At 38.0% G+C, this 27,623-nt stretch overlaps 1 protein-coding gene across 1 annotated transcript in view; it reads left to right on the top strand.

Annotated features, from left to right (window-relative positions):
* npr2 (natriuretic peptide receptor 2) overlaps positions 1–27,623 on the top strand; it is a 66,439-nt gene that overhangs the window by 7,309 nt on the left and 31,507 nt on the right. The window contains exons 2-10 of the mRNA XM_061061015.1: positions 3,242–3,423; positions 7,477–7,590; positions 7,974–8,109; positions 10,037–10,131; positions 15,240–15,375; positions 16,631–16,715; positions 23,228–23,348; positions 25,752–25,826; positions 26,785–26,862. Of these exons, the coding sequence (XP_060916998.1) occupies positions 3,242–3,423; positions 7,477–7,590; positions 7,974–8,109; positions 10,037–10,131; positions 15,240–15,375; positions 16,631–16,715; positions 23,228–23,348; positions 25,752–25,826; positions 26,785–26,862 (1,022 nt within the window). The remainder of the gene's footprint in view (positions 1–3,241; positions 3,424–7,476; positions 7,591–7,973; positions 8,110–10,036; positions 10,132–15,239; positions 15,376–16,630; positions 16,716–23,227; positions 23,349–25,751; positions 25,827–26,784; positions 26,863–27,623) is intronic.

Here is a 27,623-nt window from a genome sequence, read left to right as displayed (position 1 = left end):
CTCGTCATATTTGAAGAAATCCTTTATCCTGTGAAAAGAAAAAAGACTCGCTGAATGCAATAATAGAAGAAGGTTGGATTAACTAGATGCTGCTTTATTACATTCAATTTTGCTAAGTTTTCAAAACCCTAGACATGCTGCAGAGTGAAAGCTGTAAATAATGTGTTTTTTTACAACAGAGTCATAAAAGCCCGGCAGACAGATTAGAGCGTAAAAAACAAAGAGCTGGAGGATAATCTTATGTGAAGGATGCAGCAAGAAAATAACATGATGCAGGGTCACATTAGAAAACCCCAATCAGGAAGGCAACACAGCAGGTAGAGTGCTGCAGTTAGCTTGCCTTATATAATGAAGAATATATATTGTTTGTACTCTTGACTATAAATGTTACAAATGTTTCCGCTTAATCAGGGGATTTGTAATTCAAGCTTTATATTCTGCAAAATCACCTTCATCTTTAGCAGTTATAATAGGTATCATTTACTTGTAAGGACAGCTAGTTTGAGCTCCATATGTCTGCATGAGAAGGATGTGAAAGCTGGGCCATACAGGCCTCTGTCCAACAGGTCAAATACTCATGTTGACTGAGAAGGCGTTGCTTGTTGTTTCGTTCCCAAAGAGGATGAGGGGAGTTACGTACAATAAAAACTGAAAATCGGGAATGAAGAAGAAAAAGACATGGTGTTTAGAAAAACTAACAAATGATTCATTAACAACTTAAAGTGGATACACTTTAACAGAAAAAAAAACTACAAACTGGCCAAATTAAACACCAACACAAAATTCTTATTAACAAGAGAAACTATGGCCTATTGTCAGACGACCCCCTTCTTCTTCTGAAGAAGAAGTAAAATCAGCTGAGCCTCCACACAATCACTGCACACTGGTAACTGCTCTCTCCTCTCTCCTGCTTTTTATGCCGAGGACCTTTGATTGTAAGTTGATATCATGGTGAGCTCCATCACAGTAGGGAGAGCAACCGGAGAGGAAGAGAGAGAAGCAAACACAAAACACTCGCACACATACTATATGTTTCTTTATTGTTTAAAAAAAACTCAGACTTTTTCCAATGTGGTGACATAATTTGTTTATTCATCACATTATCTGTGTTCCTGAAAAACAGCTTGAGTGTCATTTTTGAAACAGGGCAGACTGCAGTGCTATCAAGGAAAAACTTCTCTTAGTGCTCATCCATCATCATCTACATCTGCTTTATTGTGTTTATGCAATTTAGACGGTAGAAGATGTTTGTGAGACTTATTTTTTTTTGAAAATCAAGAGATAAACAGAAAATGCTGATTTTAAAAGTGAAGTGAAGTACAAGAGGAAAACAGTCTGATGCTTTCTTCTAGTGTTGAGAATCCTGTGAAGGAATCCTGGATCTACATCCGAGAGAAGAAATCATTGTGGAAATCTGTCAACAAGTTGTGATACTGTATTTAGAGAAAAGCAGACAAAAACAACAATTATTAAAAACATTATTTCTCAAGTGACAGCTTGATTGTTTGCAATTTATCAGACCAAATTATCCAAGAAAAAAATGAATTCACGACTTAATAACAGGCTAATTGATACCAGAGGGAGATTTTCTGCAGCAAACAGATTAGGTCAGTAACAGCGCTGATTATCATGCTGGAGTCTGTGGAACAAGCTGTGCCAAACAAATTGAATGTGTTTTTGTGTAAAATAACGCCTCGCAGGTCCGTGTACTGTACGACTGTTAGAAAACAAGAGGACATTTTCCCCCCGGCTGTAGAGCACGTTTATTTTGGGAGCGGTCCAGGAGACAGAAGGACTACTTGGCGTGGTGAACCGTGTTGGAATAGATGAGAGTCGGGGTCTAAAGCAGCAGCAGACTTTGGTCTAACACATGAGGAAATGTCTGCTAAGTGGGAGGACTGCATGCAGTCTGACATACGCTGCGAATGGAAATTATGCTACGTTTTTTTTTATTTTTATTCACAATGCAGGCAGGAGGGTGTAGGAGTGAAGGTTGTTGTAAAGAGACACTGTCAGCCTCTAAGTGAGATTTCAGGTGTGAATCCTGCAAAGGCAAATATTCAGAGTGCAAAGCAAACTTTCCTTTTGTTTTGTATACAAGCCAATGTATTCTAATAGGTACCGAAAAATATCAGGCACGATAAGCTGGATGAAACTGAAGCTTTTTTTAATGTATGTAAAGTTCTTCTATGGCGGCCTTGGTGGAATATTGATCCACCCTTGATCTCATTTTAACAAAAGAAACTGATACTAAAGCCAGCTACAAAAGTGTACGCTCCATTTACTGTGATATGTTCTTGATTCAAATTAAATAAATGGTGGAAAATGTTTCTTATGTCTGTGTTAAACAGACAAAATGTGCATTGTCTGTAACAGTAATACGCTGCTACACAGAGCACTTAAACTGAGACGCACAGAAGCAAGTGCAGCCACAGTAAATGTGCCAATCTGGATCGCTCACAGCGTTAAGCATGGTGCAATTATCAGAATTATTACAATATTTGAACTACAACAAAAAAACAGAATCCTGTTTTAGTGTAATTTTTTCTTTATGTATCTCTCCAAAATTTCCTCCAAGCTCACTATGGATGTTTTGAAACTCCACACAGCCAAGGTTCAGAACAACACCACTAAACTGGCTGAAAGGACATTTTTGGTTTTGGATGAGCTGCACATAAAATCAAGGAGTTTATTTACTGCCGGAGAAGCTAGTTTAACTCCGCCCTCTTTCGGCAGGCTCCTTCCACTGCTCCTGTCAACCCCTCCAGTGTGTTTTCCCCATGCCTTCTGCAGCTTCAAATATTATGTCAGTCGTGTTTGCGTCCGTCTTGGATGTTGAGCTGGCTTTTCATGTATCTCCTGCCGTACATCTGGTATTTATTTGTTTATGCATGGCGCCTGTTTTGACTTTAAAGAGTCATGTGTGGATCACTGCAGAGGCTCAAAACACGACAATACAGATGCGTACAAAAAAATCAGAACAGCATGTCAAGTCCCTAAACACAAATTATTGAGACCTTGAAGTCTTGTTCACTTTAAATAAGCCTGTTTCCAATACAAAGCATTTTGTTTCAATGATTATCCTGAGTGTGAGTGTAAGAAAAAAAAAGACAAAATAATGCAAGTGGCTTCATGAGAATGAAGAAATATCTGAGAGACTCCGTAGTGTTCGAGGCATTTTGAAGGATCAAGTGAGTTATTGAGACAAACATCTTTATTTTGTATCTTCTTCTGTCTGCAGTTGTTTACATCTGTGGCCCTCTGGACACATTCCTGAACATCATGAAACTGTTTCAAAGTGAGATCCAAGACCCAGAGAACTATGCCATCTTCTATCTGGACGTGTACGCTGAGAGCTTGGCGGATCGCAAACCGTGGCAGAACTCAGACACGGACTGGGCCGATCCCATCAAGGTCTTTAAGGTACCGTGAGCACGTATCACACCCAACATGCATGAACATTTAGGCATGTAGCAACAGGCAGGCATTTAGTTGGATCACTGCTTTGGATAAATTGTGTTCAGATTTTTTATGTTGATTTATCGAATGTGGACTGTCACAGTTTCGCCCACTTTGTAATTAGAGACAGGAAATTATACGAGACCAAAACCACCATTTGGAATGAGAAATGAATGTCTCTGACAACTGGTATTTAATTTGTCGTTTATTTATTCATTTTCTCTCCAAATCCCATAATCTTTATCAGACTCCACTGACTTAGTTTGACAGAATAAAGTCCTCAGATCCAGCTGAAGATGACATTTAGTAAAAGTTCTCTCAGAATCATTTGTGTCTTATTAAATATTACTGGTACTTCTACAAATATTCTTGACACAAATTAAAATCACATAAAGCTTTTATGTTAATGTATGTATAAGAGAAGCTTATAGAAGAAGAAGAACGTGCTCTCTAACTAATCATCCTTGGAGGTAATTTTGCCACTGAGTGGGCAAATTGAGTCTCCAAGAGGTAAAGCACCCCTCGACCCTTTGGACCACTTTGAGGAGTGAAATTCTTGCGTGACATTAACAAATCTGTTTTCACAGGAAGCCATTTAGCCAAACAAATTAACGCTCAGAAACATACTGTAAGAGAGTGGGCACGGAGTGTGTCGCTTGCTAATTGATCTCCCTAAATGTCAAACTGGCTTCTCTTAATTCTTTTTAATTCAGTGTTCACAAAGTTTTGAAGGAGAGAGGCAGTCTTAATATAAATATAGTATAATATTGAATTGATTGTGGCAACATCTCCCATAATGGACAGGGTACATATGTTTGCTTAAAATGCATTAAGTGCATTTGAATAATTATCTTAAATTAATGTAAATTAAAGTGTTTCTTTGCCTTCCATTCATACGGCTTAAAGGTGGTTTTAAATGTAGTGCTTGCTTGCATATCCTTGCACACTACACTGGCTTTTTATGCCTTTATTAGAGACATAGGACAGTGGATAGAGTAGGAAACTATGGAGAGAGACAGGGCGGGAAACAACATGGGGAAAAGGAGCCACAGCTGGGACCTGATCCCGGGCTGCCCGCTATAAGGACTGTAGCCTTTGTACATGGGGAACACAAAATAACCACCAGGCCACCGGTGCCCCAATTTACAGCTCTTGTGAACACATAAATAACTTCTCTAGGGATGTTTTGACCAAATCTACCATCAATGATGCAGCGCCATTACATAGAAACTAAAAGCAAAGATAGAAATAGACATGAATAAGTGTTTGACGACACAAATGCAAAATAATAATCATACTTTTTTGTGTAAACAAAACTGCAGTTTACTCATTTCACTCTATAATCACTGAAAACTCATCAAACAACAACTTCAGTCAGCTCACACACGCTCAAGAGATTGCAGTTTGCGTCATTATAGCTAAGAGTTGGATTATTTTTCAAGAGTAAAGCTGTTTAAGATTGAAGGCAAGATTTACTTACTAATGAAGGGATATTCTGAAACAATGTATCGGCATTACACAGTTTAAGTATCACACGAAGGGATCTCAGTTTCTGTTTCTCTGGATGTAAACTACTTCTAACCTTGGCAAAGGAGCAAAACTATGGACGCCTTTTTCGCTGATTCTGCAAGGCGTTAATTTGTCTGCAAGCGATAACAGAGCTCATTATAGCAATGTGCTTTTCTCAGAGCTGTTACAGCTTGTGGGAGATTGTGGTAGGGCTCCAATAACTGTTGTGACACACAAATGATCCATAGCTCTTTCTGTGAAGAGCAAATCGTGATGCCTCCTAGAAATGTGGAAATCTTGTTTGTTTGTCTTGTTGTGTTGAAATAGCAGCAAGCAACGAACTCAAAGGTCATATTTGGACTGAAACGTCTGGCTGAATATTTTATTTATATATTGGAACACTTGGTCAGGTGTTAAATGTCTCTTTCAAGATATATTTTGTTTAGAGGAAATTGTAAACAACATTTTCTAAATCTATATCATGCAAGAAATTATAAAACTGGTTGCCTGCCACTCTCTGTATTTTACCACTATAAGAGCTTTTGCATCATTTCATAAGACACATTATTCAAACTCACAATGACAAGGCTATGCTTGAATGAACTCGCCCCTTTGTCTTACTCTTGCTTTGTAAAATTGTTATTAAATCATTAATGTTTTAGTTCACTTGGAGGTCTTATCATCTTTTATCAAAGGTGTATAAAAAGTGCTCCAGTTTGTTCAGAATTCAGCGTCATTATGCAGTATTAGGCAAAGTTCCCTTTTCTTTTACATTCAACTGTGAGGACCTGCAATTCTCTGCCATGAATACTTTTAGGGGAGCTTTATAGATTTAAAAGACTAGAAAGATTTTATACTGTCAAAAATAATGGCCATTAGGGTATAATAAAGGATTTGATGTAATGCTGAACCTAAAAAAGGCTGAAACACAATTATTAAAAAGAAAATAATCAATCCCCACTCTCTCTTCATGATTTCTGACTCTATCCAGTAGCCTATCTCTCCAATACAGGGAAAAAAAAGGTTAGACAGCATGCAAACATCTGACAGACTCCAGATAAAAAAAGCAAATACACTGAAGTAGGTCAGCCCTTACTGTGATTTGCCCTTCTGAAATACAAGCTAGTTAACCTGTGGTGAAGCAATTATTATTTTATTTCATTTCCTTTAGAGGCATTTATGTTTATAAGATTTAATTTGAAATGACTTCTATTCAGAAAACTAAAGTAAGAGGGGCAATTGCATTGGACGAAGGCTATACATTTGTCAGTGCTTTAATATTAGCTGATGTACAGAGTATTTAAGCATTTAACCTTCATTTCTACAAATATTGGTCATTACATATCCCAGGTAGTCTTTTGTTTGCACATTATATGTGGCTGATATCATTTGAATGTAATGGGGTGCAAAGGTCCTTTGGGTTCATTAAAAGTAGCAATGACTGTTAGCATGCTAATAACTCAGCGCCTGTTCGCAGGTAAGACAGTTAGTTGCATTGTAAGTTTGCAGTTTGCTACTAAGTAGGTATTTGGTGTTTGCTTTATTATCATAATACATTTGTTACCCAATTTCAAGTGATAATAGAATTGTGTCAGAGGGATAGTGGTCTCAAAACACGGCATGGTCTGACTTGTAGCTAAAGCTCTTTAGCATGCTAACTGTCAGGTTAACAGGCCAGCTGTATAGTCAGTTCACAGTTTGTGTTTGCCAACTCTGCAGTTTTATATTATTATTTACTTGTACATTTAATTCATGTTACTGATATCAAGAGGACTTTAGAAATATTCTGCTAACATTTATCTTGAGTTAGTAACACTAACAGGGCAGAGATGACTGCTGGCTTTGGTTCAATATCGGCTAGCTGGTCAGTTAGCTGCATAGTCAATAAACAGTTTGTTACCATGAATCATAAACAACACAAATATTTTATTTACAACAGAAAGTATAATTTGGGGATTTGCTGTGCTGAGAAACAACATGGTCAAAAGTCGCAAGATGCAGGAACTCTTTAGTTTTCTGACTGAAAACCAAGAGACAAAACAGATTCAGTCCACCATTAAGCATGAATTAACAGTCATTTAACAGGATGAAGCTGTATCAAAAAACATTTTACAATAATTTAAATGTACGCTCACAAATAAGAAGTCACAAAAATTGGTTTTCATTTTGCAGAAAAGTATTATACTTGCATACTGTATGTTCTTAAACCATCCACGTCATAAGCAAGATGGTTACACAGTAATGTTATATCATCATCCATTGCTCATCTTACTACTTTTCCCTTTATTGGCTTATTATGTATTTATCTTTAACATAGACAGCCTTGTAGACTGGAGTCAAGATCCTTAGAAATATTAATTCTTACCCTTAAATGCAGGAGGCTCAGATTCATTGTTTTTTTCAGCCTGATGAAGACACACATTGGATTATTGATGAGTAACACTTACAGTAAATATCTATATCTTATACTGTTGTATTTTAATGTTTATCCTTCTGTGTCTCCGTCAGTCTGTTTTCGTCATAACATACCGGCCTCCTGATAATCCAGAGTACAAAGACTTCCAGAGCAGACTCCATGCCAGAGCTCTGAAGGATTTCGGTGTGCAGTTGGAACCCTCGTTGGTGAGTTACTGCCAGCCTGTAAAAACTTGACGTGTTCTCAGCAGCATCACAACCTCTTTAATCTTTTATTAGACATTATATGGAGAAAAACACCCACTGTGCTGTGTAAATGTCAGCTGTAAATGATGAATGATGTTGATAAAGATGTAAGCAATTAATCGTTTCTCTTTTATTACTGTCTTAAACCAACTTGGCACTTAAAACTGGTTAAACTCGTCATCATGTCATAAGCATGCTTTTGTTGGCATGTTGGCTCAAAGAGTTTCCCTCATTAACATGTTAAGTATTTTTTATTATTCCATCATTAAGGTCAGTCATTACTGCGTGTAATGAACAAATTACCAAAGTGTTGATAGTTTAAACACACGCCTTTGGTCATGCAGATGGACTACATTGCTGGCAGCTTCTATGATGGTTTCGTGCTGTATGCAAGGGCTTTGAACGAGACGCTGGCAGAGGGTGGAGCCCAGAATGATGGAATAAACATCACAATGAGGACGCAGAACCGCAGGTTTTGGGGTGAGTAAATGTTTGTTGGTTGTTTGTTGTTGTTAAAATGTAACAGTTTAATGTACTTGTCAGTTGCTTTTTGAGTAGTGATGTGTAAATGTGTAAGAAAATACAAATAGACATCAAATAAATCACATAAATTAAAATAAAAAATCCCATTGCAAACCATCAACAATAGTCAAAATTAAAGAGAATAATTAAAAAAACATCCAAAATATGTGAAGTTACATTTGAACCCCCAAAAGCCCTACATTAATAAAACACCATGACAGCAACCCTGAAATGAATGCCAACTTTAAGAAACCTATGTAACTGGAGGGGGAGCCTTTATTCAAAACTATGATAGAAAATGAGCAGTTGCCTTTTGGCACTCTTAGTTTGGCACTCAGTATAGCCTGCAGGATGTGATTAGATGACTTTAGTTGCTGCTCAGTGGTGTAAGGGTATCTAAATCTAAAAATGAAAACATGAACACCATTGGCAGTAAGTGCAGTCAGGCATGAGATAGATGTGAGAACCAGTCCTAGTTAGGATGCTAGCTGCTGCATTTTGAACAAGCTGAAGATGTGCCAAGGTAGTTTGATTATGGTGGGTGAAAGGGTCCTTCCATAAGTGAGTACAGACATGCATGCTGTTTTTAAGGCCATTTATTGGTTCCGTTTTTTGTTTTTATTTTACACTTTAAGATAAGTGCAGTAAAATTACTTCTAGTCCTTTCTAGTGGCCAAACAGATGCAATGATTATAAATCAATGTGATGATAAAGCTACGGCTACATATTGATAAGTAGTGCCATCCATGTACAGTATGTGATCAAAATGAATATGTGAAAGTCTCCATCTCCACATGAAACACTGTCAGTTGGCTCCACATAAAGCCATTACTGCCTCTCAAGCCACAGCGAAAAGTGCTCGACTATCAACATACAGTGAGTTGAATTGACCTACCCAGTGGGCTTTTGTTGGAAAGCACCATTGACCCCAAAATGAGATTAAAATATACCCTTTCAGCACAATAATTATAGCATCATTGCACCGTTATTACACATCACTCCAGTTAATAGGCCATCAGATGCTTGATACGAGTGCTCACACACTTCCTTGTTTACTTTGCTGGCTGCCACATTTGATCTCGCGTCATTTTGGAAAGAAGCAGAACAATAGGATTTTGTTGCTTCAGTTTAAAAGGGTTTACTGGGGTTATTTTGCTCTGCATGATGGAAAGAAATACAAGAAAACTAGGGTACATGTTCAGCATAATAAAAGGAAAGTTGTGCTAAATTGTTGAGGATGTTTTGACAACGACTGCACTAAAGATAATGTTAAATGTTGTCTGGTTTTACAGAAGCAAAAGATTTCTCAGATATCTAATTTTGGCTTCCGATACCGAGGTCACATTTGTACTTTTCACTCTCTACTAAAAGATCTGTGGTTAAAGATGAAAAGGAAACATGCTATGAAAGTGACAACGCTGGAAATAATGCTGCAACTGTCTTGATTATCACCATTATGTGTTTGTACAGATCCAGTAGAACTGTTGTGTAAAATAAAACCAAGGTTGTTAGCATTACAGATGCTACCTGAATCAATGTTTGCACATCAGTAAAGATTCAAAACAATTTCTCCTCCAGGTTGACTTGAAAGATCAAGGTATTCTTGTTTTTACAACTAAAATGCTGCAGAATTGCCTTGAACTTAACTGAACTACACAGGCATTGTGATACATGAGTTTAGTAAAAACACTTAAATGATAGAGAGGAATCTCAAGTTAATGATTCAAATACTATAAATCGCCTGAAAAATCTGTGATGTGTGGGTGACTCATCCAAATTCATAAGAGGGAAGATGTAATGGGCACTTAGGAGTTTGTTGTAGTACCATACATGACGTTGCACCGTCTGAATCAGACCCTTATGTGAACTTGTTTTTATTTTTTAGGTGTCACAGGGCTTGTTACTACAGACCACAAAAATGCCAGGGATATAGACGTCAACCTCTGGGCGATGACGAACCAGGAGACAGGAGAGTACGGGGTAAGTCATGCTTAAGTACACTTGGTATTTAATGTGATAGTGATCTTCTAAAGAGTATTTTATTGGGGAGTTGCAAATGACTGAATCTCCATTTAGAGGCACTCTTTCCCTCTGTTTAAAGTTCATACACGAAGGGGACAATTTGTACTGGCCAATTAAATGTTTTAGCAAGAAGAAACAGGAGTTGATCTGAAAGAACAGAAGTCAGTTAGTCGAATGTACGTTGGGATTATTGAACAGGCCTAACAGGCAAGGACCCTGAGAAGGCTAAGGAGTCAAGGGGCCCTTGATATAAGACATTGCTTGTTTAATAGTTATTGTTTATTGTGCAAAAATAAAAGAAACCATAAGAGACAACCACAAAGAGTTCCAAAAAATCACAAAGAACTCAAACCAACTACACAGATAAATCCAAACAGAGGCAAAGAGGCAAAAGCTTCTACAAAAAAACTAAAACCCAACCAAGAAAATACTAAAAAAAAACAACACAAGGAGACACAAAATACTACAAACTAAAGCAAACACTAAAGCGTTTACAAAGACAAACTACGAGTGTATACAAAACCACTACACACAATGACCACAAAGAGGTATAAAACAATTTTAAAGAGCCTCAAACCAACTACAAAGATGCATAACTTATCTAGAAAGAGATACAAACTACTACAAAGAGACACAGATCTACTGCAAAGACATGCAAAATACACACAAAGATATCATTGACACAGTATGGACACACACTGACTACAAAGAGACACAAACAGCTACAGACCCAAACCAAAGAGACACAAAACAAAATGAACAAAAACAACACCATGTCACATTAAAGACTACAAAGGGACCCAAAATGACTTTAAATAACTACAGAAAGGAAATACAAAGAGATGTATTTGCAAAAATGTGCAATGTGCAAATACAAACAGCCACATAAAGACACACAATAAAGGTATAACAAATTACCACAAAGACACTGTTGAAAAACAGAGACACAAATCAACATCAAAAAGACAACAGCTATAACACATATTATGCATTCAATGGCAGTGGTGATCATTTACCTCCTCCATCATCCCAGTCTTCACAGAGGTGTCGTGTTTGTTGCTTTTTCTACTTTAAGAGCTAAGGTACCGGTTGGCTGGATGGACCAACATCTGTGATGTGATGATTGGACTGGACTTCATTAAATGCCTTCGAGTGCAGTGGTAGATAGAGGAACAATGCCTACACGGACAAACAGATTGTGTGCTGCTGCGGTTCAGAAGAAGATTTGGCATTGACACATTTTTGTTGGGCATGGACCGGGCTGATAAGCAAATGAGGAGGGACTCAGCAAACCTTTTTTTTCATACTATGTTATCAGTTCAGGGCTGCCACCATATCCTTCCTTTTCTTTGTAGTTTTTTTTAATGCTAGTGCTGAGCTGATACCTTCCAGCTGAAATATAAACATAATTTGCTCCTAAAGACAAAAGGGATCAGGACTCTTATCATTGGCCATTATGTGTGGGATCATGTGTGGCATACTGTTTTCTAACTCTGTCCCCTTATTTCTTGATCCTAAAACATCCTCCATGATAATTCCCAATTAAAGGTGCTGTATAATTAAAGTAAAATGTATATAAAAAAAGTTGTATATATTTTTGGAATAGGTCCTGTTGTTCTTTCTGTCTGTGAGACAATGTTTGGATGAGTTCAATGAAGACCAGTATTAGTGAAAAGTGTTTTGAAAGGCTTTTTATTGTTAGTCGAAGGTTTCTTGTTCAGAATACGTTTCAGTTATTTCACAATTTTTTTCAAGGTCGAGCTAAAATCAGGGGAGTTTTGTTGGGGGAGTATTTTCCATCCTCTCAATCGTTTGTTGTCAGTTGGTCAGTAAACTCAATAATTCTTTCATCACCCTGACATTGAGTTAATAACAAACATGTTTCAAATCTTTAGTCTCAGTTTATGCAAAAAAAATAAGTTAAACGAGGAACATTGTCAACAACCAAAAGGTGCTCTTTCTCCTGCACCAAAAAGAAAGAAGCAGACTGAAGTCCCCTACAAGGAGTTGTATGCAACTGCACACACAAGAGCTGCTGTCAGTCTGAAGTAATGAGTGTGATTTAATATTTGGACACTCCCTTGCTGTTAAGTTACATGTTAGCAAGACTATGGTGAATATCTCGCTAGTGGCATGCTAGCTTGTAAAGCTAACATTGACCACAGATAACAAAAACCATTGCACACATCGGCAGCTGTGATTCTGTCAAACTACACAAAGTATTGATATAAAGGCAATATTCTCTTTATAGCGTTTCATAGTGTATTTTGTCCACCACGTCCCGTCCCCCTTCAGACCAGGATAGTCTCCCGCTGTGAGGTGCATGTGTGAACAACCATATCAGGAGGATTTCAGGGGCATTCCTCCTGAAATCCTCTACAAATTTTCAGGAGTGCATATGTGAAAATGAGTTAATAAGGCTGATTTACTTCATGTTTCTGAATGTGTGTAGATTGAAACCACAGCCTGTGGTTGTTGATGTTACAAAAGCAAATGGATATTACTATCTGGAACATATTTTTTGTTTTTGACCTTTCTAGTGTTAAGATGCATTAAACCTCAAATTTCCCTCCCAGTTAAATGAAAATATTTGTGTATGTTGTGTGCCGCAAACACGGCTGTGAACTGCTCCAGTTCTGTGTGTTTTTTCTCTCTGAGGGAGCAGAATTGGGTTAGCTATATGTAACTTCAGTTAGATTTCACAGTGGTCCTCAGGGGCAGTCAGCTGGACTTCCTGGTCCCATTTATTCTTGTCTTTTGATTGGTCGATTCATATCGCTCATTGACCCCTATAGTAGAAAGCTGTCTGGTTGAAAACATCACAGGGTTGTTTCAGCTTTGAGGCAGCTTAGTACAACAAAAAACTTTCATTTTTAAATAATATACCAATTAGAAAGACTCAGAAATAGATTTTAAAAAATATTATCTAAATTATAACCCATTGCTTAAATAGAGGGACTTCACCCATTGTGGCTGTGTTCATATTTATTTCATGACATTGCTTCTCATCTGACATTTCTGTGGATGCAGTAAAGGGCTGAAATGGAAACAAGTAATACGCATCAAATGGTTGATAAATGCACTTCAGTCACTTGAAAAAAAAAAAAAAATGTACTCACGTAAAAGGATACCCAAATTTGTATTCTATGCTTTGCCATAAGCTTGTGCCTACATTACCCACAATGCAACTCAACCAACAACAGTTTGGTTACAGATTTTTGTCTGTGTAACACAAGTAGTGGCTAATGTAATCTTGGGTTTCCAACCCTTTTCTTCAAAGATAATTCAAATACCATTTTCTAACTAATATATGCAATCTGTGCTTTCTTAAGTGACATTGTTTAAGGTCTTCTATTATATTTTGTGTAAGATGTTTATTTAATCTTTTTTCCTTTATGGAGGAGTTGTCCAATAATCACAAAGCAACATGTGTCCCTCCTTGATTTGATAGCATATAATTGTTTCTACACACACTTGTATGTACTTGTACACACTTGTATGTGTGTGTTTCTGTTGTTGTTTTTGTGTCTAGCTGTATGTGTACTGATGCTCTTTTACACAAATGAAGTTCCTAACGGATAAATAAAGTTATTTGAATTGAATTACTGTTTTGACTGAATGTGACCCTTTTCCATAAAGAAATACCTATTGGTGTAGTTTACAGCCATCAACCAACATTTGACCATATAAATAGTAAATATATGAACACTTATTTAATTGTGATATGTATATGTATGTATGGGTTCTCAGTGAATACAGTGAATTCTCCTAACATCATTTCAGAAATGAGAGATATGAGTTTACCCAAGATGACGTGAATTGTTGGAGGACTTTATTTGGCTGAGCAGGGCAGTAAACAGAAAAAACAAACTGTGGCTATTTCAGTCTTTTGCACCCCCAGCCCCTTCCTTTACCGTCACATTCTGCATTGTTTTGATGACCCTCTGTGGGGGTGACGGCCCCAAAGGTTTTAGCAGAGAAGACCTAACATGCTGGGAGCATAGGTTGAACACATAAAAACTCCTACAGCCAGTTAGAAACACAGGAGTCAAGTTTCACAGCAGGACAACAGATGCAGCTCTTAGACAAAATAGAGCTCACTCACACACAAGCTATTCAGGATGTTTGTGAAACAGTTAGGAGCTGTTCCCCACCTGTGTTGTAGTCTACATGACATGACATGACGAGCTTACTTCCAGCTTACTTCCAGCTTACTTCCTGTGTAAAGTCTTTGCCATCCTATTGTTTAGAAATAATCAAAGGCCTGTCTCATGTTGACGCCTGTCCCAAATAAATGCCGGTTCATTTTATAGACTGAGGTAAATAAAAGCCTTGGCTCTTTATAGAAGTTTTATGGTAAGCATATTTCCCTGAACTCTATACTACTCTATAGATAGATAGATAGATAGATAGATGGATAGATAGATAGATTTACTTTATTGATCCCTAACTGGGAAATTGTGGTGTTACAGCAGCAGGTTATCAGAGCAAATAAAGCAACATAAGAATAGATACAAAGTAAATAAGCACTTAAAATATAAAATATAAAAATAAGAAGAAATATATACATCAATGATTTAACTTCCAGAGCTGTGAAATTTAAGTTAAGTTGAAGTTATTGTTGACTTTTGGCTTCATACAAGACATGAAAAGTGGTCACATACTAACTAATCACAGCACAGTAGGACAGGGCCAGACAAAAAGCTACATTGGTAAAAAAAAAAGGTATCTTCAGCAAAGCTTTGAGATGGAGGTGAACATCAGCATGCTAACATGCTCACCAGTAAAATGCTGACATACAAATGTTACGTAACATAAAGATATTATGTCATATACCCGTCTGAGTTGTTGATAACTGTGAGAAGTCATTCTTGTTCCAATTTAAATTAATGCTGTTACAACTTTGTGTCCCGGGAACACATCCACTAGTTTCACTTCCTCTAATCAATCAAAAAAAAGTAGAAAGTGAAGTATGTTAGAGGAGCTAGGAAGTGAGCTAACAACAAGATCCCAGGATCTTTCTTTTCATCCATTTAATAGAGCATTCTTCCCTGTCTCCTTTGCAGCTTGTTGCGTACTACAATGGGACAACTAAAGACATCATTTGGTCCCAGATGGAGAAGATCCACTGGCCCAATGGGGGCCCACCGCTGGATAACCCCCCCTGTGTGTTTTCCACAGACGACCCCTCCTGCAACGATGGTATGATAACATCTAACCATTTACTTCTGGATTATCATTCATGTTTCTGAATTAGATTATTTCTTCTATCGTTCATCAGATTTATATATCACATTTCACTTAAACTGTGTATAGCCTGGGATGTATTCATTGATATGCTAATGATAAATGTGTTGTTTTCTACAAAATTCATCCAGTTTTTTTGTAAATGAAGTGCTTACACATTTACTGACTCAAATAAAAAGCAGTCTAAAAGATGAGTGGTGGAAATAGTGTCCACAGAGTTACAGTTTCCCAAGGGAAATGTCACCAATGATACATTTAGGAGGAAACAACAGCAATTATAAATGTATTTTGGTGAGAAGGAGGGATAATAAGTGGGGATGCAATAAATCTGAAGCAATCTGCAAAGAATTTGTGGAGTAAAGAGGCCTGAGGTCGCCTTCTCCAGTGTCTCTTTTAGCACTAAAGGCAATGAATGATCAGGATTAATTCACATTGAAGATCCAAGTTAAACAACATGCACAGCCACATAAAGCACAATTACCACAATGTGTCAGCTATAGAATAAAGAAACCCACAAGGTCAGTATATTGTACGCTATTCCACTGTTATCTTAGTTCTACAGGTTTGCTGGAAGATTATAAGATCAGTAAATAAAAAAAAAATGTGGTGAATTTTCCAGAATTTTTCCTGTTTTTTTCGCACATCATCTTTACTTCATGTGAAAATGGAAAGTGTCATCAGGGGGTTGGCAAGAAAAAAAACCATGCAACTCGCACTGAAAATTTCAGGAAATTCCATAACTTTCGTACATGTGTGAAAACACCAAGAGTTTTTTTTTTTTTTATTCATTTCATGATTCAGAATATGAATTTGATTGTTTAGTAAATGTTTCTTCATGGAATTTTTCTATGCAGTATTTCTGCAAAACTTTAAGCTGCAAGAGTAATTTGCAGTCGTTGTCGGAAATGATATATTCCAAATGATGCGTATCATCTAATCCTCTGATTTACAGCAGGATGTATAATTAGTCTCAATCAGGGTTTTAATTATATACCAGAAATGTCAGAGCTGTATAATTGTGTGAAATTGTTGCCGGTGTGTGTGGCTGACAGATTGCTAAAGCAGTGCAGCTGTACTTGAGGAAGTCACAGCTGCGTTTTTACAGCAAAGGGCCCTTTTTTTTCTTTTTCTTTTCAAAGATATGAATGTGGACATCTGTTGAACATATGAGAGAAGCTGACTGAGTGTTGAATCCTTCCTCTGTTTCCAGGTCATCTGCCAGTTCTGGGAATTGTGGCGGTGGGATCCGGCTTAGCGCTCATCATTTTTGGAATCTCTAGTTTCCTCATTTACAGGTGAGTTTGACTGAATCGAGATGATGCTTCCTGTCTTTGCTGCTTTCAGCTCAAACCCTATAAAATGCAGAGATTGAATTTTCTTTCACTGAAAGACAGAAAGAAAGAAAGAAAGAAAACAGAGAGAGAGCGAGAGGTGTTTGAAACTAGATTTATGGGTAGTGCTGCTATAGGAGCCAGCGAGGTATTTACACGATTGTTTCCACAGCAACAGCTCAGCAGGTGACCGCGTTAAAGCAGCGGTGAAGTGTGCTGAAGCTGCCAAGCGATCTCATATACCGGCCCCAAACAACCAACACGGCTTTTCTCACTTAATGATTATTAGTGTGGTTATTAACTTTGTTTTCTTTGACTGGACTTAAGCTAAATGCCACCTATTTAAATGACTCACACAACACTGATGTCAGAGGAAAAGCAGGCAAGGTCTTTTGAAGTGCTTCTCTCAAAGGAATACATGTTTGTTTATTGGCTGTTGCGACTCTTCAGGCTTTTAAAATGTGATATCTAACTATGACAAAATGAAAAAATGTCTGCACAAACTTTAACGCAGTACAAATGTTGTTCTTATGAAGTCATTTTTGACAAAAACTTCTCTCAAAAACTCATAAAATATGTCAGCCTGGTCATTGGTCCTAAGATATGGAGATCTAGGTCAGTGGTTCACAACCTTTTCTTCTTCGTGTGTCTTCCTGAGCTGAGCCTCCCCAGGACCAACATTTTAATTGTTTTAATTGATGAAAATCACAACAGGTATAGGCGTACACATTTTGAAAGATGTACAACCTCCCTCAGATCTGAGGTAGGCTGTAAACATTTCCTCAGCTGGAATCCGGGGCTGTACTCTATCATGAATGCGTGATGGACAATGGAAAGTCCATATTTATATCTGTGGGCTTGATTATCGGTGGCACTCATAAGAACTACTATAAAACTCTGCTGCATGAGAGCATGTGAGTGTGTGTGTTTCTGCGTGTATTAGACAGAAAGTGCACTGGAGCGATCCTGCACAGAGGAGTGTTTGGAAACGAATAGAAACAGAAACAAAAGCTGAATGTATCTGCAAATGCACTGATATTGAACTGTGGAGTATGTGCACTGTTGTGCATCCTGTGTGTGTGGATTAATCTCAGTGGACGTGCAGCACTGTGAACTCGTATAACCATCTCTCTAATGTGTCCTCTTAAATTCAGGATCATACTGCCACAGACTTTAGACTTTAAACAAGGTTTTAGGTGGTTTTAAGCACAATCATTTTCTGCATCCTCAAGATAGGAACGTTTGACCACACCTCATTTTAAGACAAACAAACCCCTGGGTGCTGACGGGACCTGAAGTTCATTTGCTATTTCAACAATGTGAGCGCTGGGCGTTAAAATGACAAATGTGTCAGGAGGCAAACGGGAACATACAGTATGCTTAAGATTTACTTTCAAATAATGGAATCTAAGTTACATACCTCATGTATGTTTTGAACTTAATAACAATTATTAATAATTTACTTCTCATAATAGTTAAAAACTTCAGGACTGAATCCAGTAAGTGTCCACAGACAGTGCTGGAAGCACTCACGACCTCCGTTTCAGAGTATCTCACGAGCGATTATTGTTGCTAGGTTACGAAAGTTAACTTCTGCTTCCTCCGGTAATGTCTAAGTGGTGTGTTTTAGATAGCTCCGTGTGCTTAATATTTGCTTTAATTTAAGGAAATATCACACAGAAAACATGGATATGATTCCTTTCCTGGCGTCAGCAGCAGCTCTACCTGGAAATTGTTCCCTCGAAAAGACGAGTCAGACTTGTATCTGTTGCGACATTGTAGCTGACAAAGCCTGATGTTGTATGTCCTGCCCCGTCTTGATTCTAAATGGTCAGTGAGGGAGAAGTAACATTGATGAGTGTGGTGTTGTTCCAAAAGTTGAACTGTTTTCAACTGCGAGCGCTGTGACGCTGAGGTCGTTTTGTGCTCAGAGCCCTGAAGACACTAAACTAGATTGGTTTCGTATTGAAAACGAGTTCTGCCAGCGCTGTCTGTGGACACAGGCCCCAATGATGCTCTACAGGGGTACTTAAAGGGTATTTTTGAAGTTTGTATTCAGAAAACTCTGAATCAAGAAGGATCAGATTTCTTTTACTGTCTTGTTAATTATTTTTGGGGGATGGGTTGTTTGAAGAAATGAACCCTCATTAATTCAGTGTGTATTGAATACTAGCTACAGCCTTGGAAACAAAGTGATCTGTTTTAACACATTTTTTTATGCTTTAAGAAAACTAAACTTTATCGACTCAACAAAACAAGAAGTGGAAAACATGAAGCGAATCAGGCTGCAACACAAGTAACAATAGCGTCCTAAATTGAAATCAGACTGTACGCTCTACTAAGCATACATTTAGATCATTTTCTGAACAATAAAATTAATTTACTGGATGTAATTGTTAAAGTAAGTGTCTGGGTTAATTACAGCCACAGTCGAGTTGTACATCATTTAGATGAAATAATTACCAGCCACATTCCTAATGGTTAAAACTGTGGGCTCTGCATTTAACTGTGAAACTGAATTCAAATGAAATTGTCACAACGTCCCGAGTGGCACAGTCTACATGTTGACTGAGTGCTGGAATGAACCTCGTCTAATTACGCAATGGGTTAATCATGCATGCACTGTAACTGGAAGGAGTGCTACATATTTGATATTGTCAGGGGTTCAACCTGCATTTAATGAATGAAAATGACTGATTCTATTTTTCCACTTTCTCATCGCTTCTTCTAAGGTGTTCTTAACGTACACACTTAATTTTTCTAAAAATAAATAAACACATTTATGTGGGTTTTGTATGAAAAGAAAAATGTTAATATCAACTCTATCTTGTCAATCACACTGGTAATCTGATGATTTTTCTAATACTGACTATTAACACAAAGAAGTGTTAATCACCAGCCAAACACAATGGATTTTGATCAGAGGAATGGTGGAAGAAAGACGGAGGAGCAGCTTTCCACTCGAGGTAAATCCACTGATCCTGAATCTGAGTTCATGATTTTAACTACCAGATAATCAGACGCAGACTTTGTTCCTTATTCTGAAAATCTTCTTTTTCTGTTTTTTTCCCAGCTCCAGCATGATTTCCTAACTAGCTAGCAAGTTTTCCTGGACTCTTTGCCAGTAAGTTTTGTAAAATATGATCTGCTTTTTATATGAGTTCTTATTTTCTAAACTCCAAGTGTAACTTTTTCTGACTCATGGCAGCACGTATCTTATTTCTGTTTTAGTATTCCCAAAGGGAAGCTCTGAGATGCATTTTTGGTCCTGACCCACAGTTTTGCACCTTCTGCTCTAGTCCAGCTATATTTAGATTAATCATTTACATAAATGACAGTTTAATGTGTGGAAAGTTATTTCAAGCAAATCTAAATATGTTGCCCTTTTATTGGATTTGGAGGTGACTAGATGCGCCCTCTAAAGCCAAGAAACTGTAAATGTAAACCTCCTTTTAGAGTAAAATACACCATCAGTTTAGGCTAGAGTTTATTTCTGTGAGTTCTCTGTTTGATAGCAAAGGCTAACAAACCATTTCTTGTTTTTGCAGACACCAGTGGAGCTATGCTGATGGACAGAGAGGCGAACACACAGCCGTCTTAAAGATCATCCGGTCACTGAGAGGCCTCCATGTTTAGTCCTTTCCAAAACACCACTAATATGTTCAAATACTCTGGAGTTCTGTCACTGTTTGTAGTCATTTTCAAAGTTTCTCTGCAATGGGGTTGCTTGAAAAGCATTTAGGGGGGTGCAATTTGTACGACTGATATATTGATATTTATTTTATATATTTTTTGATAATAATAACGATAGAAAAAGTAAAGATATGAACATTCTTTCACTTATATTTTTACTGCTGCTTCAATGTTTGTGACAAACATTTATAAAGAAGATTTTATACTCAAATTTATACAAATTCTAATTATGGGGTGAAGGGGATTTAAATCTTATATGAGGGGAAATTATTGATGTATTTTTATATAACTAACGGGTGGCTTGGTGGGAAGATAATTTGCTCCTCTGACATGTAACAATTTGCAACTATTGCCTGTGTAAAAAGTACATGTTGGTAACAGTAAATGAAGATTTAATAAAAAGCTATACGAGTCTGAAATTGTCTGTCTCTTTGGATTTATTTATGGTACAACATGCACTCCAGCAAAACATTTATATGTCCTAATTCAATCTAGAATTACAGTGTTACGTCTTTTTTCCTTTGCAAACAAGAGAAAGATTTCCTGGAAATAATCTTGTTTCAGGAGTATTGACTCATGAAATACAGCACGCAGATGACATTTTAAATGTTAGAAGACCAAATGACATGTGAATACATTATTATTTTGCAGTGTGTACATACGCACAAATGTACACAAACACAGTTAAATGTGGTTCAGCAGCTTGGAGAAGGTTTAACCAGGTGGTGTGCAGCCCTCGGTTGATCTTGGAGTCCGGTGTGCAGCAGCAGTGTGAGGGGATGTTGAGCAGAGCAGGAGAGGCTCTGTTGTTTTAATGGAGGGGTTGGTCCAGCGGAGGTATTCACATATGGGACTTATGAAACAATAGGCCCAGTGTGGAGCCCCACACTTTGCCCCTCTGGCTGCCAGAGGTCTCTAAACGAGATTCCTTAAATAGAAAAATACCTTTTTTTTTTCTTGGGTGGTGGTGGTGGTGGTGGTGGTGGATGGGGCTGGCAGGCATTGGTGGTTTAATGGTGTTTCCTGTCCTCAAAATGGTTCATGTAAGCACAACCTAGTAGAGTGTTTGTGGATATAAAAAGCATCAGAATTCCCTACATTTCTGCTAAGTCCACCAACAACACAATCCTGGTGAAAAAGAGGTAAAAAAAATCTTAAGGGCCACTCTTGGGGCCTGCCAAAATTGTTAAAAAGTGGTGATGTGCAGACTTTGCAATAATTTCCTGCCGACATCTGGAAGTGTTTTACACCTTTTAGATTGGGTTGGAATGTGTGGCCTCCTCTCGTTTTTCATGCGTTTCAAGCTGAAAATGAATTTCCTCTCCGGTTTTCATAACTCAGGACTAATAGTTTTATTTTGAAAGTGTCTGTACTTTAAATCATTAAGTGTCAAGAAACAGCAGCTTCTCTGAAATTCTCCCCAGATGTGTTGATTCACTGGAATGCCTCGTTCGTTCTGAGACTCTTAAATAACTCTCAAAACATGTCAGAAATATGACTGACATGAAAATGACTAGATTGATGACTGGTGAGGCTGTTTCAGAGGGTGTCTGCTCTTATGTAACAGCTTCTATCCATTTCTTCTTTAATTCACCCACCCAAAGGAGACTGAAGTGATAAACAGTGTGATGGATCTCATAATTATATGTTGCATCATTTAGAAAGTTACATTGACTGGGCCGAAGAACACATCAGCACAATTGGCAACCATCGTTTTATTGTTGGACTTTAACTGCTAAGAATGACTTGATTTAAATAATGTTACACAGCAAACTGTAATAACTTGAGATAATGTAATGTTATGACCCCTTCACTCTTAAACAAGCCCTCTTTCTGCAGCAGTTTTTACTCTGCTCTTTGAAAGATAATTAATTAAAATATTAAATTAGAAATAATTTTGTTGATTAACAAGGATAATGTTTATTTTAATGAAAAGTAGTCTATTGGTAATACATCCATAGCAAACCTCTCAGTATGCTCTGCAGCCTTCTTTAAATTAGCCTACTTTGTTGCTATAATTCACCTAGAGCATTTTCATTGATTGGGAAGTAAAAAAGAAGATTAACAGAAATGCAAAAATGGCCTCTCCTGTTTGAGGTTTTTCTGCACTATAAGTGACTTTAAACACAGCCACAGCCCTGTGCTCAGTGAACAGGTTTAAATACAGAGTGTGGGAGTTAAACTTGAGGTGGATTATAACCTTCATTACACTTATCATTGTTTTTCACAGGAGAAAAGACCCATGAGTCATCAGTTCAAGACTTAATCATGCACCTTCAAGACTTAAGACAGAAGAACATTTTGAAATAGCCTAACAATTTTTATTTTCAATGTAAATAGATTTAAATTATGTTAATCTGGATAAAAAATGGGAGTAATGCTTAATATGAGGGCATGTGTTTGAATAAAGAGCCCTTTGTCCGAGACCATAAAAGATTCACTTACACTGTATTTTTAAGTTTTTAAGTGAAATGTGTAATAAAACACATGAGCCTGCATGCATCAACACAAACGCACATCTCTTCATATAGTGGAGTTGAAGCATTCTTCAATAAGATCTGAGACCACCATGTCAGGAAACTTGTTTTTCTGAATGTCAAACACTTATACCTCAAAACAAAACCAGTCAAGATACCAGTCAACCTCTGAAGGAGTAATGTAAAGCAATGTTTTTGAGTTTACAGTCTGTCTTAAAGGAGACACACCTGTGTGTAGGGGGATTATTCATCTGTTCTTTGTGCTTCTGTCCTTGTTAATCTCAACACCTGGTTTTCCTCTTCCAGGAAACTGAAGCTGGAGAAGGAGCTGGCTGGAATGCTTTGGAGGATTCGGTGGGAGGACCTTCAGTTCGAGAGCCCCAATAAATACCACAAACGAGCCGGCAGCCGACTCACACTCTCACAGGTAGATCATCAGCAAATACAGATTTATTTATATGATTCTACAGACACAATATGATGAATATGCAGATAAGATGACAAAAAACAAAGTGCTTCACGGCCTTAATCAACCTAAATATCATCTCAAACTGCAACTTCACTAACACACAGAAGCATTGTTAGAGCTTTATTGGGACAGCAAATTAACTTTTTTTAGGCTTAGATTTATTGGCACTGTTGACCACACCGGCGCTTTTTTCCAAATGTATGATATTTCCCGTATAGTTCTGCCGCCTTGGGATCGTGTCTTGTACCCACATCCTCTTTGCTCCGTGTCTGATCGGGAAATAAACAATCTAAAATTAAAAAAACACGGTAAAACAGACTGTTGTCATAGAGACAGGACGCATGTGCAGCGCTTTACTTCTCAGCGCACAAACGCTTCATGCAAACACTCCATAATGCACAGCCAGCGCTTTTCTTTCCCTGGAAAAAATGCTAGGTGGACACGGGGCTCAATCAACCTAAATATGATGTCAAGCTTCAACTTCAGCAACAGAAGCATCATGGGAGCTTCATTTGAACAGCCAGTGAGCATGTTTTGAGGAATAGATTTATTGAAAGATTAAGAAGAAGCTGCTCTAGTAGTGAAGAACAAGCTTACTCAATGTAAACCTTTTGGACACTGCATGGGACAAATAACAAAACCTTCTGTTCAAAAACTCAGATTTCATATAAGGCTCCAACTTCTGCTAGAGAAGCATCTCTGAAGCTTTATGGGAACAGCTTATGAGCTTTTTTTGGAGGGAAAAGATTATTGAAAGATTGAGGGAGATCAGTTTAAGTTGTGTTAAATAGGCCAATTTTATTTTTACACATTCAAAAACAAAGGCCAACTATGATGGGTTTTGGCGTTGATCACAGGCAGTAGTTTCATGTTGCTGTAAAGCTTTGAAAGCAGCCATTCTGTCACTTACTTTTTCTTTCTACCCGATGTTCTGTATATGTGAGAATTGTCAAAAATATACACTTGACAGCAAAAGTAAATGAATATCTGAATTATCATGAACAATTCATTTAATTGTGTCTGTTGTTTGTAGAAAGGCCACATTTGTTGATTTGATGTTATTTGATAGTATTTGAAAGCTGTTTTGACAGTACATACGTCTGATAAAGAATCATGCCACTGTGGGCTTCGTCTGACGTGTTTTCATAGTAGAAATGAATGTGGAGACATTTTTAAAAGTAGAGTGGGTATTTATTGAACAACACGTGGTTTAGTGCAGAAAATGAACTCTTTTTAATTGGGTGCTGTAGGCGTGTTTCTGTGCTTTGAGTTAAGAAAAAGTCATAAAAAAAAACAGTAGTGTTGGCACCACTGAACACCTCTTCAGAATGTTTTTTTTTCGCCTCGTATATCGTTAGTGTTGCTGGCTCAGCCTCCAATGTGTGATTAACAAGTTGTTGTTCTTTTGGCATGTCATGTTGTTATGTCTGCCAGTGGAAAAGACTTCACACTCGCTTCACAGCTTTCATTCATGCACGATTGGTTATCAGTTATCAGTACGATGTCACTGCTGTAAAACTGACGACATGCCAGGAATCCAAAATGCTACTTCAAGATGCTGGAAGTTTAGAGCTTCACATTTTTACACACTGTCTTCTGTGTATCATAATACAGTTTCTTAGAAGAAGCAGAGCTGCAGTCCTGAGTGAGAGGAGATCCTTTGTTAGTTTACACATTCCTGAAAGCTTTCCTGGTGGTTTATTGAAGGTGGCTGAGTTTTTGCGGTGGCAGACGCATATTAAATGATTGTTAAAATAAGCCCTCGTCTGGCCCCGCTCCCTACATTTATAATACCTCATCGCGTTCTTCAGGTATCACTTTCTGTTGTCTGACGCCTAATGCATCTCCTCCTGGGTTCTGTTTCAGTCCACACGTGCGAACGTTCATGAGAAGCACATGCACACACCTTTTTCATTACTGCTTTTCGGTCCAATACGTAGGATAATGTGTGTGTGGAAAACACAGTAATTTTCCAGACCGATGTATTTTCCAGCCTGCCATGTGCTGCCAGTGTTTGCATTCTATACAAATGCGTAGTTGACTGTGCTGGCTGTCTGTATGCATGCAGTGCGCCCACTTGATTTTTATTCACTGTATATGCTCTGCAGACATTTGCCCAAGGACTCAAGTTGGTGTAAAAAAAAAAACCTGAACACACCATTTAATACGAGAGAAGGCAATTTCATGTCGCACAGAGAAGGTATTTTGGATGAGAACTTCAGTGAATGAACTCTTTTTAGGAAGCTATGTCGCAGTGGAGTAGTAGCAAAGTCTAAAATGACCACATTTAATCCTCTTTACTCTAATCTGCACACTGCTAACCGACTTTTTTCTTCTCCTTTCTCCTTTCCACCCTCCCAGAGAGGCTCCAGCTATGGCTCCCTGATAACTGCCCATGGAAAATATCAGCTATTTGCAAAAACGGGCTATTTTAAGGTAAGGCTTAGTGAGTTCTGACATTTTCAACTCCTGCGCACTCCTTTCCCACCCACACATGTGCACACACTCGCAGAGAAAGCCGGAGAGCCAGAGAGAGAGCTGGAGAGAGAAAGAGAGAGTGTGGGCGAATTTAGGTAGTTGGTTTTAATGTGAGCTGCAGAATGCGTCAATTTTCTTCTTCTATTTTTCTCTCCACTCTTTTGTTTCTACACTCCCGCCTCGCAGTCTGGACATGGCCATCAACTTGTTGCTGCGGTTCATTTAACCGTTTAAGATGGAGGAGGAAAAGAGGAAATTTGAGAGACAAAGAGCCTGCTGAATAATGAGATAGATGTCTTTATTTTAAGCTGTGTGATGCAGGTTTTATATAAATGCTGATGTCAAGGTACAGTCTGAATGTCTCATTGATCATTGGAGCTACTGATACACTTCTCAAATTCAACACAGGCCACAGGGGGATTAAATCTGACACCAAAGCTTAAAGGGAGAGTGCTGCAAGAGCCTAAAAAAACCCAGAAAATAACCTCTGAGAGTCAGTCAGACGCCAAATGTACATCTCATAACTTTTTATTTTCCTTTTTAATAAAACTTTAAGCTCCCACATGGGCTGCTACGGGATGTTGTTTTATTCTCCAGTCTATTGCGTTGTCAGTGGTTTTGAGATATTCACCTCACTTCTTTAGTTGACTGATCCACACGTTTCACAGGCCTTAGATGAAATACTTCTTCTGCAGCAGACTGAAATAGACCCCGAATGTACCTCTAGGCGATAATGTAAGAGGCTCTTCTCTTGTCTGAATGCTGCTTGATTTCCTTTTTTCATTTTCATGTGTTTTTTTATATGCTGCTGTTATTTTCTTACTGCCTTATTTACATTTAGACCAGTGTGCATCCTTGTAATAGTCTCTTATGTCTTCATATAATAAAAAGCCATGTTTCATTCCTCTGCACACAGGGGAACCTGGTGGCCATCAAGCACGTCAATAAGAAGAGGATAGAGCTGACCAGACAAGTTTTACTGGAACTCAAACATGTAAGTGTTCATTTAATGTCCAGTTATGGATGTTTTGTTGTCTTTTTACAGGGTTGAGTTTTCATTCAAATAGCCCCAAAACCGCAAATGTGTCAGCAAAAAAATAACCATCTCCCCTGTATTTGAAGAGATTATTATTTTTTGTTTAGTCAAGTCACTAGATCTTCTTAAATAGGTCCAAAAAGCAGCTGCAAGGCTTTTAACTGAAAACACATTAGCCCTGTTGAAGTATTCCTCCACTGATTTACATATGCAGTACTGAGAAAATACAACTTTGAGGAGCAAAATGTAACTCTGACCAGTGCAGTTGGAATTCAAAACATTGGAGAGAGCTGTCTCCCCCTGCCCCTATTCACCAGAGACAATGTGCATGTGGGTTGCTGCACTGAAGCTTCAGTGTTTATCCAGCTCTGCATCGGTCTTTAAACCTTTCTGTGTTCTAACCTCTCTCCATTTTTTCAAAAGCATCTCCAATATTTCTCCTAGTTTTATCACCTTTCAGCTTGTGGAGCTTATTAGAAAAATGTAGAGGCTTTTAGGTCAGGTAGCATTAGTTAAATCTAAACCAGTTGGCTTATCTGCTTCCAATGCTGCAACACCAGTTGAGACCAGTTATCATGGTTTGCCTGTTTGCAAAAAGGGTTGCTCATAATAATCCATCATAAACCGTTTTCTCCAGGAGCCAGCCCCCCCCCCCTCACATCTCGCAGCTTGTTTCAAACCTAATGCCAACTGCTGCTTAGCACTAAAAGACAACCAGA

The sequence above is a fragment of the Labrus mixtus genome, chromosome 17, assembly GCF_963584025.1.
Source record: "Labrus mixtus chromosome 17, fLabMix1.1, whole genome shotgun sequence".
Classification (NCBI taxonomy): domain Eukaryota; kingdom Metazoa; phylum Chordata; class Actinopteri; order Labriformes; family Labridae; genus Labrus; species Labrus mixtus.
This window is presented reverse-complemented; position numbering and strand designations above follow the sequence as displayed.